Source organism: Catharus ustulatus, chromosome 7, assembly GCF_009819885.2.
Source record: "Catharus ustulatus isolate bCatUst1 chromosome 7, bCatUst1.pri.v2, whole genome shotgun sequence".
Lineage (NCBI taxonomy): Eukaryota > Metazoa > Chordata > Aves > Passeriformes > Turdidae > Catharus > Catharus ustulatus.
This window is the reverse complement of record NC_046227.1, coordinates 12,285,053-12,303,488: the sequence shown is the minus strand read 5'-3', so window position 1 is coordinate 12,303,488 and position 18,436 is coordinate 12,285,053. Positions and strand designations below refer to the sequence as shown.

Genomic DNA, 18,436 nt, shown 5'->3' with positions numbered 1-18,436 from the left:
GTTAAAATCTTACATCTGGCAAACTCTTTGCATTTTCCTGAGTGAGAACAAAAATAGCTCCACTCCCATATGTTTCTGCCTCTGACTCAGCAGTGTCTGTGGGAGTACACCCGAGTCTGAGCAGTATCCAAGTGAAGTAAGTAAAAGGTAATGATGTGTTTGTATCAGGTTACCTCAAAATAGAGGCAGTTGTGTTTTTCTTATTCTTGTCAGTAATTTTACAAGCTATGTTTGAGCCTGCAGAAATTCTGTATTAGATTATTTTGTGAAGTAGGTCAGGTGTTGGGCTCAGGCAGTTTGGGGGGTTTTATATTACACTGAAACATTTGAGTCACCTGACTGGGGTCTAGAAGAGATGTAGTTCTTTCACCAAAACAATTCTTGAACTAAGGAGATGTTGCAATAACCTAATTTATGCTCACTGTCTCTTTGCAGGTATCTATGCCAGCAGCTCACGCAACATCTTCTGCACCCACAGTGACCTTAGTTCAGCTGCCCAATGGGCAGACGGTTCAAGTGCATGGAGTAATTCAGGCTGCCCAGCCATCAGTCATTCAGTCTCCACAGGTCCAGACAGTTCAGGTACTGACTGAAGAAATTCCTGATATGTGAAGTGGGCATTTAAAATAGGCCTGTCATTCCACTGGTTTGTGTCCTGGATTCTGTTTTTGCAAATCTGTACAGTATTTGCTGCTCTGACTTTTTTTTTCTGTTCTGGCTTAACCACTTTTCATTTTCAAACATTGTTGAGTTTCACTTCCCTCTAGAATTTGTTTGGTGAGTTTAACAGCTTTATGTTTTTCCTTACAGTATTACTGTACTTTTAATCTCTCCTGTATTTCCATACATTTTTATTGAGTAAGAGTTCATATTATTCTGAAGTGAACAAAAGGATGATTTTTTAAAAATAATGTAATTTTTAATAATTAATGAGGCCAGTATTCTAGAATGAGAACCTTTGCTGCATAAGAAGTATTTGCATTGGTTTACAAAACAGGTTTCTGTATGTTACTGGTTCTTAAAATAAACCTATCAGTCCTCACATAGAAATGTTTTTAAAATGTGCTGGTTGAGTGTTGTGTGCTTTGTAAAAAGCCTTGGCATATTTTCTTCTGTAAGGCAAGACAGGTAATGCAATATGGTGAGGTAGCCTGAAGATAGAGGAGACAAGTAGTCTCTAATCTTTATAACCTCTAACTTACTTTATACCCACTTCAAGTTCAGTGTTACTGCATGCAGAAATTGTTTGGTGTACAGCAGCTGCCCAGGACAAGGACTGTACATTATTCATTTGCTGTTAGAACAATGAGCTCATAAAATGTTTAATTTCAAAAAATAGGTGTTGTGACTTTTTGATACAGATATTTAACTGGATATTAATTTTAAAAATAAAGTATGCATAATTTAAAACTAGGCCGTTCTGATAATAATCTTTATTTTTTCCTTCTCAGCTTCAGTGCTGAGTTTGTGGCAGGCTCTACCATCCTCAACCATTGCAGTCAAAAGTTTAGAGTTTTAATCTGCAGAGGTGAGCAGTTTTTAGATAAGTGCACAAGTTGCTATCCTGGAGGTAGAAGATCAGAGACTGACAATGAAGCCATGCTTGAAATTCACCTGGTTCAATGCAGATCCATTGTGTTTTGATATTCAGAGCCCAGAAGTTCACAGTCAGGTTTGGACATATTCAGGCCCTCTATCTGATGATTGTGAGATGTGGGTGCCAGCAAGATTTTTGAGCCTTAAGGAATCTTCTCTGCAGTGCATAAATTATCAGGATGCAAGCTCTGTTTCTCACATAAGTATCATTAGCTTTTAGATATTTTTGTCATGCACATTTTGAATTTTAAATAATCTAATTTATTTTAATATGATTTTTATTTGAGCTTTCTTGCATAAATATTTTGCTTTTTTTAGCACAGATATTCAGAATTTCAGCACTACATTATTTTTTAATATCTTCATATATTATATTTTCCTGGCAATTTCCCCCATAAAAGGCAGTCTCTCTTTAACATACCTATCTCATTATTTATAAATTGATGTTTTTTCAGTATTTTATTCTTTGTTTCCAAACACTTCTGCTACGTTAGCTTTTTTACTTACCCTCTCCCTAAATTTTACTAAAAAAAATCTTTGTTTCTTTGCAATGGATGAAAATGAAACATGGAAGGCAAAAACCATATGGTACTAATATTTATGTTTTCTTATTGGAGTATTTAAATGATAAAGAACATTCTGATGGGTAGATCACCGACTGTGGTCATCCTTTCCTGAATCTATTTCTAAGCAGTAACTTTGTGTTCATTGTCTAGATAGAATACTTGCATTGGGGTGTTTTTCACAGTATGTCCACGTTTCCTTAAAAAAAGGCATTGGAAGTGTCTTGTTAAATTTGATTGCTGTTCTTATTTGCAGATCTCCACCATAGCAGAAAGTGAAGATTCACAGGAATCAGTAGACAGTGTCACAGACTCACAGAAACGAAGAGAAATTCTGTCCAGACGACCATCCTACAGGTATGGAGGTTAAAGCAGAAGCATCTTGCTTGATGGATGGGTGCATTCACCTGGCTATACAAACAGTGGGATTGTATTTTTATTATTTTTAGATTTACCACTTAAATCTCTCTTCTGTAATGTCTTGGAATTGGAATAGGATGTAAAGAGATAACCAAATAGCACTTGGAGGAAGAAACCTCAGGAGTTAACACTCACTTAAGACAGAAGTGAGCTGAGAATATGCTAATTGCCACATTTCAGAAAATTGAGGTATCCTTGTGATAGATGCCTTAGAAATAGCTTTAATGAATACTTAATACACAAAGTACACTGAAGCTTTGCAAAAAGCGACTTGTGTAATTTGTAGTCTGCAAAAAATCAGCCCCACTGGTTTTCACTGTTGAAATTATAGCAGCAAACTTAATTCCTGTCTCCCATGAGACTTAAGGAAGTTGTGATGTTCCATACCTTATAGAGAATTTTTGCTTGAGCAAAATAGTTTGTGTTTAAAGTTAAGTGAGTGTGTGAGTTGAACATAGTGAAAGGCATCTCGTGTCTCTACTTCTCATGGCAAATACCTCTGGCAAAACCAGCTGAGGTTCTCCTTCACATGGTGTGTTGTGTTACTTTGTTAATTAAGCCTTTGTACAGCTTTTTGTGTCTGTACTAAATCCCACTTTCATTTTTAAAATATGCTAGATAGCATTAAGGAACAGCTCTGGGGTTCAGTAGGTTTTATGTGACCTGTGAGTTCTCTCTGCTTTAGAAAATTCACATGCTCCTTTTTGTTTATGAGCATAACCTTGGAAATAGAAGCTGGGCTGTAGGCCTGAGCATATCTCAACCATGATACTTTTTTAGCACTTGGGAGATTATTGTCTGGCTTCTCCAGCAGCCTTCAAGGCTGTTTTGCCAAAGGTAGTGAAAATCATTGCTGAAGATCCCTAGCCATAATAGATCTGGGAAAATATTTTTATTTGCGAGCAGCAGTGTTAACTTCAAGGCTGCCAGGGATTCCCTTCAGTCTACTTCTGCAGCAAGACACTTGATTTTACTATATATGGAAGAGTTGCTGTATATGGTGAGAAAGCAGAGCTAAGTAAACAAGCAGCAAAACTGAGAAGAGGCTGCTTGTGCATGCTGACTTCTCATTGAGATGGACTCCTTTGCATGCACTGGTGCCACAGCACTGCCTCTGTCTCAAACCAGATCATAGTGACACAGCAACACTTGCATATACAGCTCAGACTCAGCTGATAAGGCTGGTGTTGGTTAGGTCAGAAAGGCTGAGCCAGACCACTGCTGTCTTTGGTGACTTCCCAGCTGGCATTATTCAACCTGCTATAACTGGCCCCTGAAACAAGATAGACGCAGATATGTTGACAGAATTGAAAACTATGTCTTCCACAAAAACTCTCCTGTGATTCTGCTACTAAAGTGCATCATGTATTCCATGTCAGTTCATAGCTCCTGTATTTGTAGAGCTACCACCTTATCATTAACCTTAAATCCATCTTTATGATGGCAAAGGTAGGTTTTAACCACTATGTCATAATGACATGAGGTTAAAAAGTGGGGTTTTTTTTATCTCTTGGATTTTGTTCTTCATCATCCCTGCTCTCTCCATATTTTTTCATCTGTTTCATTCACTAGTTTCTAGTCTAACACTGAGATTGTAAACTCTTTGGATGGGACTTTATTTGTCCAAGTGGTTCTTCACACGTTGCTGTGCAGTGCTGGGGTTTCTTGCATACGCACAAAAGTCCAAACAGCAACAGCAAAGCTCTGTTGGTCAAGCTGCTAAGCAGAATGACTACTCTCCCCAGATACCTTCATACAGGTGTTCTGGCTCCCACAGCCTTAGGAGGCTTGTATAAGAAAGTTGTGTTGTCTTGGAAATTGGGGTCTACAGCTGTGTTTGCTTCATCCCACTGAGTTCCAGTGCCAATCCACTGGAAAACATAGGAGGAGAATCAGAAAAAATACTACCCTTTACTTAAGGGCATTACATTTATCTGAGGCATTTACTGCGTTTTGCAGTGACATAATAGAATATGCCAACAGTGGAAAGGGCTTGACAGTCCTCTGAGGAGGGACAGTGTTTGATCTCAGTGATGCAAATTGCAATGATTGCTATGGTCAATCTACAGTCATGTTCAGTGGGACCTGCAGCAGTGATTTTTTTTTAAAGTTTTGATTTTGGATAATTAGCTCATGGACATAATGAAATAATCTGTTCTTTCCTTTACCCATGAACTTTCTCGGGCAAGACACCTTTGAAGGTAACTGTGAGACTGTTCCCAAACACTGGGTATTGTCTCCCATGCAGGTGTTAAATTATGAACTGCTGGCTCTCTGCAAGCATTCCTGCTAAGTCCCTTGGTACTCAGCTCTCTGGCTGAGGTGTTTATAGTCTTTGAAATGGAGCAGTTCCCCCAATGTAAGTGAGGAGACAGGTTCTGCCTTTTTTTAAATGTTTACATAGCTAAAAGCAGGAAAAAAAATAAAAATGGATGAGAGAAACATGCTCTGAAGAAAAAGGAAAGGTTTTAATAGCTGTATCGTGGGTTTTGACAAGCACAGGTGCTGTGTGCTGGCTCCCTTGCCCACCAGTGCTTGAAATTTTGAACAATCCTCTCCAATAAGAGTTTGAAGATGGTGTGTGGTTTTCATTCTCCACTCATACTTTCATTGCTGGCTTGCTGCACTTCAGTTTTCCCCAGCATTGTGTATCAGATAGACTATTTTTCTCCCCCAATTTTTATTAAAATCTCTACAACACACTGTCTTTGCCAGAAAAATTTTGAATGACTTGTCCTCAGACGCCCCAGGAGTGCCAAGGATCGAAGAAGAAAAGTCTGAAGAGGAAACAGCAGCACCTGCCATCGCCACTGTTACGGTGCCAACTCCCATTTACCAAACCAGCAGTGGGCAGTACAGTATGTAGTCTGAATTTCTCAGTGGTGCTAGTAAGTGGGGATGAGAAGATGAAGGACTGTTATTTCTGCAACTGTTGTTTGGACTAGGACAAAGCAGGAGGTGAAAAAAGGGTTACTTTATTTTGACTGTTAACCAGGCCTTTTAAACACATTTCTATTGTAAGTGTTTGAAAGGCTCGATTAACATTCTGGGACTGCTGGCTACTTGGTGCAGCTAATGCATCCTGAGGCAAAACAGGAACTAACCATAATGCTATTATAAACTTCTTCACTTCAGGAACTAGATGGGGGAATTCAGAAGTTTCTTTTTTTTCTTGACAGGTCATTAACACTTGTTCACAAAACTGTAACCTCATAATTAGAAAAAACCATTACAGTTTGCAGTTACGTTTTTAGAAAGTCCTGAAAAAATAAGGATGTCAACAACCTTAATATGTCTTAAGTATGTGTTTGTGTTTTCTTTATTTTTTAGATTTTATAGATAGTGTTTTGACTTGAAGAATGATTGAGGATGTGGCAGTAAAGATAAGACACATGCTATCTCACACTAACACATACAGTAGTAGACATACACAACACGTACAAAAGGGAGAAAGAACTACTTGTTTACATCTGTCTCTTAAAATCTCTTTAAAAATTTGTATCTCTGTTTGCTCTTTAACCCCTTTGCCTTGTACTCTGCTTAATTTTATTGAAACGGATGTGGTTAATTCTGATTCCTGTTATAACTTCCTATTAACTGTGTGTGCAGACACTTAGTGTGTCTGTATTTAGGAACACAGTGAAATTCTGTGAGTCACAAAAGGGGCAATGTCCCAGTATACCTGCATGACAGGATTGAGGGAAAGAAAAGAAAAAAGCCAGCAAAGTTAAGACTGCCTAAACCAAACTGTACCTTTATGAATGAATAAACAACTAGGAAGCGTCTGAGGAAGTTGTGGAGAAAGGGGGAAACAATCAAAAGGGGAAAAAAAGCCAAAACAAGAAGAAAGTGAAACACAAAATGGATAGCACTAGCAGCAGAGGAGACTGAAGGCCATAAAGCACAGAAGATGAGAGGAGAAGTAAGGACTGAGAAAATTATCTAAACCAACCAAGACGAAAATCTTAACAAATTAAAAAGTATTCCCTGTGGGTGGATTATAACACTTCCATGTGATTCTGTTTTGTTAGAGAAACTAATCTGTATTTTAGGCTGTGGTTTTGGCCCTCACAAATGTTTGAAAGCTTACCTTTCAAAGGATGGTTTCTTTCATGTACATTGATGCCATGTGTTTGATTTGGGGGTGTGTAAGGGTTCAAAGGATTAGATCAGTATTCTTCTATACCTAGGTTTAGTACTTTAAGTTAATGAGTGAATTAGTGTCTTAAATGCTGGGTTGATTTTTTTTTTTTTTTTTTTTTTTGTCTGCAGTTGCCATCACCCAAGGAGGAGCAATACAGTTATCTAACAATGGCACAGATGGAGTACAAGGTCTGCAGACATTGACAATGACCAATGCAGCTGCAACCCAACCTGGCACCACCATTTTACAATATGCACAGACCACAGACGGACAGCAGATACTTGTACCCAGCAACCAGGTTGTTGTACAAGGTGAGAAACTTCACAGCCAGTCATTCTGTGTAACATTTTCTCTATGCAGATGTAAGTTGCCAGCCTGACTCCTTCAAATGTGTCAGGAAACAGAATTAACAGCTTTGGCACAGGTAAGTCCATAAAGTTGAAATTTTGGACAAAGCTTTGTCATATTTTCTTGAAGCCTTTCCCTTTACATTGGTAAAATTATGGGTATTTGAGGTTTAATATATTTATTTTTGCTTTTACATGCTGTATTTCCTGCATTTTGTCCCCTCAATTTTTTTATATGTTCTGCAAAAACTAATACCACTTTAGAGTTCTGCATTCTCCCATATGTTCAATAGCAAATTTAAAGCAAGCATTAAAGATAGGAGAGAAGGATGTTTGACTCTTTCTAAAGGGACACTTTTTTATTGTATTTTTTCCCCTTTTTCAATTTCAAGTCATAATTCCTTCCTATTGTAAATTTTGTAACTAGTCACTGAGTGACTCAGTCAGTGAGTCTTGGAATCATAGAACAATTTAGGAGAGTGCCATATGTGATCATTTGGTCTAGCCCTCAACTTGGCAGAGCTGCTTAGAATAAGTTGTGGGGAGCTGTTGTATCGAAATACATATTTTGGTTTATTAAAAATTGAGGAGTATTACAAAATTTTTATTGAAAAGAACAGAAGTGTGCTCCTGCTTCTATGACTGTAAAGCAGTTGATTTGAAAGTTATCCAGTGAAGAGTTTACCAGGCATCAGTAAAAATGCTTAGCAGAGTACTATTGTTGCATTGATCTTTGGGTTTTTGTGTTCTTAAGGACATATGATTTCTTCAGGTGGTATTGTGGTTTCTTATGAGCTCAGGCAAAATTAACACACTCCTAAGATTACAATAAATAAAATAAAAGAATGCCAAGACCTTGCTTATTATAGAGAAGCAGTAGAGTGCACTGTCCATCTCTCATGGGAGTAAATGCTGCATTTTTGCATCTTTTTTTCTATGCTAGATACCTACACATGCAGTTCCTCCTTTTCCAGAAAGGCATTTCGGAGCATAGCTAGAAATAGTGACCCCAGCCTTCTCTAGAAATGCTAGAACTGCCCGAAAACCAGAGAAGTACAAAGAAATACAAGGGAGAAAGAAGCACAGCTGTACAGCAAGACCACTCAAGTTACCAAGCACAAGTGAAGACTTCTTCAGCAGGATTGCCCAAAACCTTGCATACATTAATAAACTAAGCCTGAGGTAGCGGTGATGACCCAGATGATGGCTGTCCCTCCTGATCTGTGGCCCAGGGTGCACGGTTGGAGAGATGACTGGGGCAGAGAGGTGACAGTGTTAGATGAGTTGTTGCTCTCCACAGCATGTGTGACAGTGCTGTCACCGTACTGATGTCATGTTCCATGTCCCTGCAGCTGCCTCAGGAGACGTGCAGACCTACCAGATCCGCACCGCCCCGACCAGCACCATTGCACCAGGAGTAGTCATGGCATCCTCCCCAGCACTTCCCACCCAGCCGGCAGAAGAGGCTGCGCGGAAGAGAGAAGTGCGTCTCATGAAGAACAGGCATGTACATTCTGAACACTCTTCTTTCCCAGTCAGCTCTGCATAGGCCCAGAGTGTCAAGCACTAGGAGTCCTGATCTTTCCTAGTCATGTTATGAAAGGCTTAATGAAGAATTTGCCCTTATTTAAAGATGCAAAGCAGAAATGCACATCTACTATTGCTGTGTGTTGTGACTGTGAAACCTTTGAGTGAAGTGTCAGATTTGTTCTGTGAGGTGTGTGAATTTGGTTGTTGCAGTAAGGAGAAAAGTAACTGGTGACACACTTGTATGACTGCAGATATTTTCTTACAAGCACCAAGATGAGTTCTTTTTTTTGAGTTAGTACATTCATGTGGTTTACTTTCCTGGATTCTTTCCCTTAGCCTTCTGCATGCATTCTCCTTGCTGCTGGCCCAGGTGTGCTCTTCATGAGTACTTGATTGTCTCACTTGTTCTTTTAGCAGCTTTGGGTTTTCTACTTCTGGGGCAGAAAAGACTCAAGCAAAGGCTAAATGAGCAGCTATTCCTTTTGATTGAAATCCTGTGGAGCCAGTAGTGGCAGCAGAGGGGCTAAAAGAAAGGTAAAGACTTGATCCTGTAGAATCTAGGAGGAGCAGCTAAGCTTAGAGGTGGGAGTAGGTGGAGGTAGCAAAGGAAGGGACAAGTAGGGAGAAGTTGAGCAGGATGCTCCTGAAGTCTGTTGCTGTGGGAGTGGGAAGGGGCAGGCCTGAACTGGCCCATCACACCAAGCTTGAGCTCTTACCCACAAGCCAGAGATTGGAGCCTGTGTGTTACACTGTGACACTGAGAACCCAGTGCTTCCTCCCCTTCTGAGCAGGGAAAGCCCCCTGAAAGCCTTGTTAACTTCATCTGTCAGTCTGAAAAAACTGATGTTGTACAGGTTCATTTATCTTCTGTAGGTTGCTGTGCTGTGAACACAACAGAAACTTACTTGAGCGACCCAGTGCTTATACAAGGGGCTTTAATGAAGTAAATAATGCTGAACAACAGAGTTCACTTTTTTAAAAGGTTTTTGTACAGAATGTCATCCATCTCCCTTTTTATGTAGTTTTCTCATACCAGTGAATAATAGATATCGCCCTTTCAGGCTCTGCATTTGAAAAAAAAATTAATTAGAATCACAGAATACCCTCATTTAGTCATCAGTCTTATTCCAGTAAAAGAAAGCTTTTGTGTTTGTGAAAGCCAAGAAAAACAATGGGGAATTACCCCACTTGAGTTAAATTGACAGCTTTTGCAACAGTATCATGTTGCATGTGGTGTTTTAGCCTGTCTGCTTAATAGATATTTGTAAATCTAAGCTCCATAGCAAAGTGGGGAAAAAGAATAGAGAGGCAGATGGCAAGATGGTACTTACTGGAGGATTATAGTGTAAATATTCATAGATATTATTGTGCAGATTTTCTGTATACATTTTTAAAGCTCTGTTGTAATTCATTAAAACTCTGGCTGTTCATAATGAACAGCTAGCACACACAGACTTGAGGTTGCTTAATATATGTAGCCTAAGGGGGAAAAAGTCATGGAAAGAAAATGTTGTCACCCAAGGAGAAATGTTAGTAGTTTGTATTGGGAGGCACTTCCTGATCCACTAGTACTTAATCTTTTGGTAACAGCCCAAAATTACTTAAATTCTGAATGTTACACGTGGTTTACTGAAGCACTGCAAGCATGTGAAATTGTATTTGTGGGAGTGACAAATGGATACCTGAGTCCTTTCAGGGCTTAGAGGCTATGTTTTCTTTATCCTGTCTCATTTGGGAACTGAATTTTAAAAATTACTTTAGAGGCTTCCTATCAGTTAGGTCCTGGAATGCATTCTGTTTTTACAGCTACTATTTATCTGACAAGGAGAGGACCTGGGTTCTGATTTGTCCTCTCATTTCCCAGAACACCGACTGTCTCACCAGTCTGTGTAGTGTTTGCAAGGAAGGGTCACACAGACTCTTATTTTTGAAGCTGTTCTGCTTTGCACCTAAAGGTTCAGGGCAAAGAATTGTTTATTTCCATGTGTCTGCAGAGTGTGCTTGGACAAGCTGCACTGCAGGAGGAGAGCCCTCTGCCTGGGCTCCCATCTGCCCGTGGCATTTAGCCTTGTGCTTACTTTGCACATTGGTGCTATTATATTGCTGTGCAGGGTAGTTCCTGCCTTGGTGTTCCTGCCTTCAGGATGCTCAGCAGCACATAAATACCTTCTGGTATTTTTCACTGGCGTTCTTGGTATGTTACCAAGTTACCTACAGGCAGCTCACTCTTTACAAGCAAGACTTAGAAGTTTGACTATCTTGAGATCTGTTTTTTACATAGCTGACAGGGACTAAAGAATTACACGGTTCCTACTGTTTGTTTTGTGGTTTTTAAATTTTTATTTCCATCAATAATATTATCATTGCAGTGATGCAGACATTATTAAAATGAAAGTGTAGCTCAAGAGCAAATACATGAATGCTCTAAATACAGCACTTTTTTACACCAGTTGATCATCTTGTTGGACTGCAGCAAAGGGAAAAGTTAAAGACTGTAAAAAGAATAATAGGTGATAATAAAGTCAAATTATTGCAGCAATATTTGACTCAGCCTGAAGGCTCCAGTGTAAATCCTGCAAGCAAAATCTTATCACTGAGTAGGACCCTTTGCTCACAGAAATAATAATAATAATAATTTTACTGGTGCTTCCTTACAGGGATCTGTATGTTGAAATGATACGTGGATCCTGAGTGTGTGTGATTGGTGAGGAGCAGTTGTTATGGACTCATAACAACTTGCATTTCTTAACAATACCTTCATGTTCTGAAAATGGCAGTACTAGTAAAGGTTTGCCTGAAAGCAGTTAGGTAGCCCATGTCTGCAAGTGATTGTTCTGGATTTGAATGGCCTTTTTTGCTTTGCAGAGAGGCAGCACGTGAATGTCGCAGGAAGAAAAAGGAGTATGTGAAATGTCTAGAAAATCGAGTGGCTGTACTTGAAAACCAAAACAAGACACTGATTGAGGAGTTGAAAGCACTTAAGGACCTTTATTGCCACAAATCAGATTAATTCTGGATTCTCATTTTCACTTGTCCAGGTGGGATAGAGACTGGTTCTGGCTATACCCAGAAAGACAAAGTAAACTTTTTATTTTCTAAACATTTCTTTTTTTCTATGCGCAAAACTGCCTGAAGCAACTACAGAATATACTTCATCTGTGCTTTGCATCAAACTGTGAATGTTCAAGTACTTGCCTCCACTTCTCCCCTTACAAGATGAATTTCATCATCAATCTCAGCGTGAAGAACAGGCTTCTTTCTCGTCTCCCGATCCTCTTCAAGGAGTAACAGTGGTCACTTGGGAAGTTACTGTGGGGAGGGTCCTCTTGTAAAGATGTCAAAAATTTGTGCTGAGCTCTTTCCATTGCCTTAGAGACAGAACCACCCCAGCCTCTTGGTCCAGAGAACTGTGGGCCACGTAGGTGGAGCATGCATGGTACGGTGAAGAAGCAGTGGTTGCCAAATTGGTTTCACACATTGATGTTGAACTGCGCAAATTCATGGCTGAGCAGCATGCCAGATGAAGGGTGCTTCACTGTCATGTTCTTGGTGTGGAGATAACAGACCTTTGTCATACTAGCCCAGGAGGGGGCCTGATTTGCAATCTATATTAAGCCCTCCTGGACTAGTAAAACCTTCTCCATACCTCAGAAACAAATGCATTGAAATGAGCTTCGCTGGTCAGTTGTTGCTTTTCATACCTTACGTGTGCAGGTGCGTTCAGCATTCTAAATGCACAGGAAACAGACACCAACTTCATAGGAAATGGGTTGGGAAATGGTATTTGGATGGGAAAGAAATTTTTTTTAAATATGCAATCGTGATTTTCTGAAAACAGTCACAGAGTAAACATGGGTAACACATGAAACCACTGCCTGTTTGTATGCAGAACAACTAAGCAGTTGAAGCATGGCCAGCTCCACTTAGGTACTCCCTGATGACAGTATGGTCTGTGTCCCAAGTCCTCTCAAGCAATGAGGTTGTTTTTATTTCCCTGCCACTGGTCTTATGCAATGGAAATTATTGTACTCAATAGAAATATCAGCCTGCTTTGCTAAATTCTTTTTTGAACTTCAAGGCTGCCTTCTATACATAAATAAAGTTGCAATATGACAGCTACTAGGACAACCTCAAATATTAAAGAGGACTTCAGACACACATCTTCCAAGTCCTGCTTCGCAAGGGGCAATACTGATTATTAGAACCTGGCCAGGTTAGCTAAACTCGTAATTTATTTGGGGTATTTTTTTATGGAAAGGGTCGGATTTACTCAGTAATCTGTTCCTGCAATTAAAATTACTCACGTGCCTCAGATGTTTGCAAGATTAATTTCTTTTTTCTGTGCACTGAGGAACTGTGATCTTTCCCAGATTTATGGTTTTAAAAAAGGTAGTTCGTATTTAAAAAAAAAACCTCTGTACTAAGTATTAGGATCTTAAAAGAATCATGCTCAAAAGGAACCGAAAAAGAACCTCAAGAAGTTGCTAAAAAGAACGTGTCCAAAAGAATCATGTGCGGTCTGTGTACTGGGCCTCTGAAGCCAGGCTCTCACTGTTGTTAACTTGGGTCATTTCATGGAGTAAGTTTACTTTGGGCTTCTGGTCAAACTTTTATGTTTAGAAACGTATGGATAAGGCTCTAAGGCTGTGGTCTGTACTAATGCATTGCCTAGCAGAGTATTAGCTAATATTTTTCCCATTCACTCTATCTCTTTTTAAGATAAATTTCACACACAGGCTTCTAAAAGGTTATACAATCAGTGTGATGTTACAAGAAAAATACTTGGAAGACTCTGGGCAGTTGAGTCTCAAACACCTAAGCAGTATTAAAAGTTCTAGATTTCTCACTTGAGAGGGCATTCAGTTTCCAAGACTTAATTTAAAAGGAGCATGGTTAAACTTACAGCATTATTGTTAAATCTAGAGTTATCAAGAATTTCAAATTACACTTGTATTTCAAGAAGAGAACATAAGTATGAGAAATACGAAAAAAATCACTTTCACAAGTTTTCTGGGAGTTTATAAATGGTCTATTTTTATCTGCCATAGAGAGTTGATTTTTGTGGTTTTATTTAATGGGAGATGAATCTATTAGTTTAGCAATGCAAATTTAAAGACCCTAAGTTCTCAACAGTGCTTTTATAAAAATTATCTGATTCGTAAAATCAGCAAATACAAATACATAAAACGGTTACATTTTCCACAATGAGTATTGAAGTAGAAATGTTGATAATACAGGAGTCATTCTTGTAAAACATGATGCTTATGGTAGCCTCATTTGCAATTACATGGAATGGTTCCTCCAGCTTTGAGAAACACACAAAAGGCTGTATGTGCCCACATTAAGGCTGCTTCTTTTGTAGAACATCTGTTTGCAAAAACGTGCGGTTTTGCTGTGAACCTGAGCAAGGTGAGCTGGGCTCTGAGAGCTGTGTCTAGTGGGTTATGAACACTCTCCAGAGATTGCTGATAATCACTGGGCACAAAGCCTTGGGGGCTGGATGGGCGTGGGAGCCTAAAACAGTGCCCAGGTGAGGTTCTCCTAACATGCAGTTTGTGCAAATTCGTGTGGCAGTGAGAGGAGAACTGTGTTACTCGTTTGTCTGTGTGGTCTGCAAGTGGCCTGTAGTGGTTTTAGCCTAGACTTCATTAGCAAATAAACTTTCACTAACAAAAGGAATGTAATTCAAAGTACATAGGGGTCTGCAAGAATCTTTATTTTTATTTATGCTGCACTGAGGATTTAGGGACACAAATTTATTTAATGAAAATTATAGATTACAATAATAAAAAATGTATTAGACCAAGTACAGGGCTGGCTAGGCTACCTGTACATGCTTTACTTTTCATATTGACCCAAAAAGGGAAGTATGACACAGGAATCCATTCCTATGTTATTTACCAAGTACTGAGGTTGGGGTAATAAGCTTCTATAAACTAAGGCCATTTGGAAGTAGGATGGAAATTACGGTGACGAGGGGGAGGGAGGATTAGTTTTATATCTCACGGTTGTGAGTTTTCAAGAACTGATGGATTCTTTTACCTAAAGAGAGGGTTAGAAAGGGCTAGATCCGTTATGTTCATAATAAACAAGAATTGGTTTGAAATATAATTTTTGTAATGTCATTATTTTGCAAAACAACAGCACCAATCAGGCAGTTAAGATATTGTCAAAGGTGCTCTTTTAATTTAGATATTCTTGGAAAATACATATGTATAATATATGTACATATATATATATACACACAGTATATAATCTACAGCTCTGAGAGCTTTTAAGTCAGGAATGCTGAGTATTATAGTATATGGAGGTCAGAAAAAAGAATTTTTACTTTTCTGTATGTCTGGGTGTGCGTGGATGTGTGTGTGCGCGCGTGTGAAAGCTTCCCCTCACCCCAGTAGCTCTGGGCTGCGTTATTCTAGAGCTTATTTCTGATTTGTTTTGTGCTGTCTCTCAGTTATCCATTTTCAAGAATTTTATTTCATCTTTCGTGGCTTTTGTGAAGTTTGTTTTTTACTGATGAAGATTTTTGAAATTATGTAAACAGTTGTTTTACAACCACCACCACCCAGAGTAATTCACTTTTGTGCTTTTTCTCTTTGGCAGCTATATATCAAAGGCAAAACATTTGGAAGGGTTGTTAAAGGTGTTATTTTCTAAAGGAACCACTGGTAAGACTTCTGTTTTCCTCCTGGGGTAGTGGAGATGCATTCTTCCTTAGAGAGCAATTTCACCAGCACTGGCACCGTTGCTTGTATCCGAAAGCACAATTTTAGCCTGTTGTGCTTGTCAGGACTCCTCAGACACCTGTAGTTCTGGCTAGCCTGGAGTTGGCATTTGCATTGTAGATCACAGTCTTCTCTGGTACTTGTACATTGGTCAGAAAATTGGTGGGGTGTTTGGAATCATTAAGAGGCTCAGGAAAAAAAAAAGGATTTAATAAGGAAAAACAGCCCTGATAGTTTCTGACCTAAATTTGTACCACAGGTTGCTTTTTTAAAATCTGGGCTTCCAGTAAACTGCAGCAGCAAATAGTAATCTGTTAGTGAAAAATGGCACCTGCTTTTTTATTTTGTTTTTTCATTTATGGAAGACAGTGCACTTTGTGGTTTAAAGACAAGTCCACCAATCAAAGCAAGTTCGATATCAGTGGTTGCAAATCTATGAGAGTTCATAGAAGATTTAATTGATTCTCTTGTTTTTACTGTTATTTTTTCACCCTGGAGCCTGGTTAGTGATGTAACATTTGCCAATGATCCAACCAAAAGGTCATGTATTTATTTTTGTTACACTATGTTCTTTGTAAATGTTTAATTAAAATGTGCACTTTAAGAAAAAGAAGAAAAAAATACCAAGCAAAACACAGAGAACAAAAAAAATTAAGATAAATTTGGTTTGCTTGAGAAGATTTCTGGCATAATTGTTGTGATCCTGCTGCCTGCACACAGTTCACTCCTCCACAGCAGTTGACTCCTTGGCTAATTGAACTTGCGGATCAGCACCTGGTGCCCAGCAGGCATTGCTTCAGAAGGGCAGGGGAGCTGAAGGGGCGAGAATCAAGCGTGTGGTGTCTCGGAGCAGTATGAAGGGGATGGATGTGAAATTATTTTTAGAGTAGAACTAGTTCAGTGATCCCATGTGGGAAAGGGAAGTTAATTTGGAAGGAAAGCTAAACTATTTTTCAGCCACTTTATTCCCCTTTTCTCAATTTGAGATTTGTCTGTGGATTTTACAAGCTGCATTCCAAGAAAATAAATTGAAAGGCTTTCCAATAATTTGACACCAGGAAGTAAAGGTGTATTGACAGTGTGTCACCCTGCTTGAAAAAAAAAAGAAAAGCACAACCACCTTTCTTTTGCAGGAATGATGATAATTTACCTATAACCCTGAAGTCTGTCACTGTGAGCAGGTTTTAAAAATCATTCAGTGCTTTGATGTTTCTCTGTGATCTGCCTGGGAACTCGTTTTTCTGAGCTGTGTAATTCGCTGTCTGTAAAAGACACTGATTTTACAAAAGCCTGAATGTATCCTGAAGCTCAGCTGGTCTGGAAGGAGCCAGAGTGGTGAAGAGAGAATGCTGAAATCCACCTGCTGTGTGCTCGTGACAGGTTCAGGTCTGTGGCTAGATAGACTTAAGTGTGAATCTTTGGGGAAAAGGGACCAGATCCAGGTGGTGTAAAGAGGGTTTGCATTTCAAGTGTTTTGCCTTGGAATGTGTTTTTAAAATGTATTTAAGCTGTGGCCTGCAAAGAGATGTGCTTGGGCTAGTTAGCATAGCACAAATTGAAGAGAGTGACCTGTTTGCTTTGTGGCACTGCCAGTGCAGGTTTGTGACTTGCTCTGTGGTGAGTTCAGGGCTCGCTTTCAGCAGGAGAGGCAGGAGCAGTCAGCTGTTCTCAGGAGCTGTGTGCTGGCAGGGAAAGGGCCAGGGCCAGGCTGGGATGACCCATGGCTGGCACACTCCATGAGCTGAGCATTCCCTGTACTCAGGACTCGAGCAGTTCACTCAGCCTCAGCTGCATATTTCTCTAAATTAGGGGATAGCTGAGTGAGAGCATGGGGACAGCTGGCCTCGAGCATGTCGCTTACCTGGAAATGGCCACTCTTAAGAACCAAGGATGTTTGGGTGCTCTCCACAAGTTGTGTTTTATCCAGGTGCCACTCCATTTTTTGTGTGTTTATTTATATTAAAACATTAATTTTAAAAAGTTCTACAACTTCAAGTTTATATGAGATAAGAGATTTGAAACTGTGCTGCTTATAATGGACTTCTTGGGATGGGAGCAGGGCAAGAAGAGGTGCTAGTTGGCAGCCAAACCCTCCACAAACTTTTGTCCTCACATTGGTTGTTCACTTCAGAAATTAGTTGTTTATACTCTGGATTTATAATTTGAAATTGTTTTGAAACAATGTTTTTCAGGAAAGCTTCCAGAGGGAGAATTATCTTTTTCCCTTTGTAGTGTAAGCTGGAAAGAGTATGTTCACCTCATCTGCATTTCTGATTCTTTACCCAAACCATGTCAGCACAGAACAGGGTATTTGAGCTTGACTCCCACATACTTGTGGAAGTTAAAAGACTAAATTAAAATCATTGGGGGAAATAAATGCTTTTTTACATCTCCCCAAAAATCTAGAAACATCCCTGTTGTGTTTTTTTTTTTTCTGGTTTTTTTTTTTGTGCTTTATCTGTGTTTAAAACAATTGTACTGGGTTATAATGCATTTTATTAACACTATGTACATATTAGCTGCTTTGTGTTTCAGAATGGTAGTAATTGCTTTGTATATTAAAGTGATTCTTGTGAATTTGTGAATTATTGTCATAAAGAAGTGCTTTTTCTTACTGTAACCTTTGTGGTATAAACTGTCATAACTCCCTTTTTACACAAACATTTATGTGCAGTCACATAAACATGCTTTAAAAAACTCTACAAAGTCTCTTTTTTGAGCAGGATGTTCCATATACACTAATTTAGTGGCAAGTGGTAGCTGGAGGAATATGGGAAAAGGCATGTTTTGGGTAGTCTATGGTGTCCTCTCAATCTCTGCCCTGCCCTAAGTGTTCATAATGTATTCTCCCCAAAGAGAAGGCTTTTTAAATCTTAATTGAATTAGTTTAGTCAAAGGTTAAGTCCTGAAGAACAAAGTTTCTCTTCCTCCTGATATTTTTAAACCTGCTTTCCAGTATCCATTCTGGTGGCAGTTCTGTTGTTCTATAACATTTGAAAGGCTTATGCCTTTCACAGTTTAAATATGCTGCATGTCTCACTTTTAAGCATTCCTGTAAACCATGTACTGCTGGTCTTTATAACAGAACAGAAACAGAAGGCAACAAAA

The 18,436-nt window shown here is 39.2% G+C and overlaps 1 protein-coding gene across 2 annotated transcripts in view; it reads left to right on the top strand.

Moving 5' to 3' along the window:
* The window catches only part of CREB1 (cAMP responsive element binding protein 1), a 39,674-nt gene extending 21,761 nt beyond the window's left edge, over positions 1-17,913 (top strand). For both annotated transcript variants that reach the window (XM_033064265.2, XM_033064266.2), the window contains 6 exons: positions 436-582; positions 2,416-2,516; positions 5,295-5,437; positions 6,852-7,034; positions 8,423-8,573; positions 11,466-17,913. In XM_033064265.2, coding sequence (XP_032920156.1) covers positions 436-582; positions 2,416-2,516; positions 5,295-5,437; positions 6,852-7,034; positions 8,423-8,573; positions 11,466-11,610 — 870 coding nt within the window. In that variant the 3' untranslated portion in view covers positions 11,611-17,913. The remainder of the gene's footprint in view (positions 1-435; positions 583-2,415; positions 2,517-5,294; positions 5,438-6,851; positions 7,035-8,422; positions 8,574-11,465) is intronic.
* Positions 17,914-18,436: the final 523 nt, after the last annotated feature.